General features: G+C 38.4%; 1 protein-coding gene across 2 annotated transcripts in view; it reads left to right on the forward strand.

Annotated features, from left to right (window-relative positions):
- The window catches only part of LOC122557131 (UAP56-interacting factor-like), a 56,419-nt gene extending 53,209 nt beyond the window's left edge, over positions 1–3,210 (forward strand). Inside the window, exon 9 of one of the 2 annotated variants that reach the window (XM_043704474.1) lies at positions 1,536–3,210. In XM_043704474.1, coding sequence (XP_043560409.1) covers positions 1,536–1,631 — 96 coding nt within the window. In that variant the 3' untranslated portion in view covers positions 1,632–3,210. The remainder of the gene's footprint in view (positions 1–1,535) is intronic. The other variant, XM_043704475.1, reaches the window with a different exon arrangement.
- The last annotated feature ends 408 nt before the right edge of the window (positions 3,211–3,618 follow it).

Genomic DNA, 3,618 nt, shown 5'->3' on the forward strand with positions numbered 1-3,618 from the left:
CCCTCCCACGCTGTGTGTGTGTGTCCCTCCCTCGCTGTGTGTGTGTGTGTCCCTCCCACCCCAGTCTGACCTATCACCCTCACCTTGACCTCTTTCCACCTATCACATTTCCGACGCCCCTCCCCCAAGTCCCTCCTCCCTACCTTTTATCTTAGCCTGCTGGACAAACTTTCCTCATTCCTGAAGAAGGGCTTATGCCCGAAACGTCGATTCTCCTGTTCCCTGGATGCTGCCTGACCTGCTGCGCTTTTCCAGCAACACATTTTCTGCTCTGTAGTGAATGGATCTAAGACTAGGGGACACTTGTAAAATTACGGTTCCCCTTTTAGGACAGTTTTTTTTCTCTTGGAAATTGTGCAACTTTCAGCCTTAGAATGTGGTGGAGGCAGAACCATTGAAATATATTTCAGGCAAAGGTAGGTAAATGTTTTTGTTAGGCAAGGGGATCAAGGTTATCTGGGATAGATGGGAATGTAGAATACAAATGAATCAACCATGGTCTTACTGAGTGGCGAAGTGAACTTGAAGGGCTGAATGGCCTACTTCTATTCCTATTTGTACATTTACTTATTTGTATATCTCTGCTAACCTTCATTATAAATGCCAGGGCTCAGGGTGCTGGTGTCTTCAGTGTTTGTACCTCTTGAGGTGCAAATCCACCTTTCAAAAAAAAAATCAGCACCCCTCCGCTTGCATATTAACTTTCATAGCTATTAGATCCCCGCAGAATGTGCAGATATTCTGGCAAAATGACAATTTAAATTCACCACAATGACTTTGTAAATTTGGCCTATCTTTTTCCAGGTGCATCATTGAATTTGTCTTCATGAATAGGGAGCTAAGCCATAAATGCATAGTTATAGTGTCAGAGTCATGCAGCATGGAAACAAACCCTTCAGTCCCAACAGTCCATGCTGAGCATAATCTCAAACTTAACTAGTCCTACCTGCCTGCACTTGGCCCATATCCCTCCAAACATTCCTTATTCATGTACTTATCTAAATGTCTTTTAAACAAAGTTTTGCTTTGTTTCATACACTCTACAGCTGGACAAAATATTTATACCAATAGAACGAGACTTGAGATGGCAGAAAAGTGTGGCAGCATTATTACATGCCTGTTCTAATCAGGTCCCAAATATTAAACTTTTATTACACAGAAGTAATGGCTGGAAAATTAATATCAGTGTTTAATTGACAGATGTTAAATCAACAAAAAAATATTAAAGGACCATTTCTTATTCCAAAACATACATATCCCACCCTCCTTGTGTTCTGTCTCTACAATGATCACATATTTAGCTTCATTTGACATTCAATGTCCACAGCTTTTTCATCAGTGTTACACTGCTCAAAGACCTTTTGAAAACCTACATAGCTATAAATGTAGATATTTTCCTAACCACCAGAGCCCTCAAAAATTCAACTGGATTATTCATATCTGACCTTTGCTTTACAAATCCATGCCAAGTATCTTCGAGCAGTTTGTACTTCTCCCAGCAGTTTATTTATTTCCAACAATCTGTTCTGTTGCAGACGAATATGACCCTGAATGATCGTTTCTCATCCATGAAGATTTGTCGGCGTTCTGCAGTATCAAGAAGAGGAGGCAGAACTGTCACTCTGGGCTAATGTTTGCTTTAGCTGCTTTGCTTTTGGTGAAAATAGGTTTAAAAATGGACAAAGTATATTTATTATTAAGAATGCTTTAAAATAAACACTTTGCACTTTAAGTAGTTTAAATGCACACAGAACATCTCAAATGTTGTCAGTGCACATTGCTCTCACTTTTTTTCGCTAATGTGCAGGCTACTCCTCTTAACTCAGTTGTTTTTGCACAAATTATCCAACTGTTTGAATTAAGCAATTGAAATAAACCAGCATAAGAAAGGTTATTTTTTGCTTTAAAATTGAATTGAAAGGCAGAGTGTGGAGTCCTGTAATTGTTATGTAAATATGGCTCACAGAGCCAGGAGGTGAACTCTGTGTTAATAGGGAGTGAAGGTCCAACTATAACAGTGCATTTGACAGTCAAAGAAATAAGGTTTTGCTGTATTGGAAGGGGTCAAGTATAAAGAGAAGGTTACTTCAAGCATTTATTAATGGCTGAGCTTCAGTCAGTGCTACATCACAGACCGTGGAGTATCAAAGACTGTTATTTTAAAGCATGCCATGTTATCAGAGCTGCTTGTGGAAGTGTGAAGGGGTTTAATTGACAGAATTTTGATTTAATGAAAAAGGCAGTAATGGCTCTGATCCCAGGCATGTCATAAATGCTTCAATTGGGAAATGGGAAAAATGCATTAAAATTGACATTTTCTTTAATCAATAGGTGCTGTTATTACCGATGCAGGTCCAATGTTCACTTAATCCTGCAGGCACACAAAATTTTGTGTCATTACATGCTGCTTCAGGTTCATGATAAGCTTTCTATTAATGTTAAAATTATTTAATCAGGTAGGAGTTAGAGCTAACACCTGTTCTGACACAATTATTTTGTCCCACCAGATTAAAATGCAGCTAATTGCCTGAACAGGTTTAGCATATTCAGACTATAACATAAGAGTAAATACTGCTGCTTCTGATTTTATTCCGAAAGATTAAAAGTATGACTGGAACTTCTGTGATGCCAGTCATTGATGTATTAAAATGAAATGGCCATCAATTTGTGCAAAATAAACTTCCTGGATCTGTATCAGGACATGAAAGAATCACTTTTCATGGATTTATTTTTAAAGTAACTGTTGGTCAGGTTAAATAGGAATGGCTGTTTTGTTTCAGGGAAGGTGAAGTTGCCTTCGTCTCACCAGAGCAGAGGGCTACTCTCTCATTACAAAGAGATGGTTTAACCCAAGGGTCATCACACCTCAGGCAAGGGGAGAGATTGAGAAGGAGAGTTCTTCATGGTAACCTCAGCTGGTGCAGGATGTTGAACCCATGCTGGTGGTTTCACTGTGCATCCAGTGAACCAACTCGCACAAAAAAAAACGTGTTTTAATCCAACAGTTTTTCTGTCTGCTTTGTAGAGCCAAATAAGCATAAAGTATTTGTGGTGTACTGCAGTTTTGAAGAGAATTGAACAATATGCAGGCTGTACCCTCCTGAAGAAAGAGGAACAGGAAAACAAAGACAGTTTTAAAACTTAAAAAGTACTATTGTCTGATATGATCATGTAAACTTAAGTTAACAAAAATAAAAAGACTTTCATTGATACAAGCCATTTCTAGTCTAAATATTTTCTCTCATGCATGGCACCACCTAACAGTTGTCTAAATATCTGTGGTAATGTAGTTGTTTTTGTTTCTTTGATAAAAGACAAGGTGATTGTTCCAGGAAATAACCGTGATTGGAGAATATTTACATAATAGAAACTAGAAGCGGAAAATAAATCCTCATTTCTTTTGGAGTGCAGCCTCCAGGCATCTTTCACAAGAGAACTAAAATACCCAGAAGCTGAAATAAAATTTCCCCGAACATTCCACAGCCAAAACTTCTAATATTGTCAATAACAAAAAAACACTGGGCTGATTGCAACTTGGCCTCAGCCAAAAATGTAATATTGTGATTTTTGGAGAGCTTTTCATTGCGGGATGTGGTAATCCTTTTTGCCGCATCTTAC

This window comes from Chiloscyllium plagiosum, chromosome 15, assembly GCF_004010195.1.
Source record: "Chiloscyllium plagiosum isolate BGI_BamShark_2017 chromosome 15, ASM401019v2, whole genome shotgun sequence".
Taxonomy (NCBI): domain Eukaryota; kingdom Metazoa; phylum Chordata; class Chondrichthyes; order Orectolobiformes; family Hemiscylliidae; genus Chiloscyllium; species Chiloscyllium plagiosum.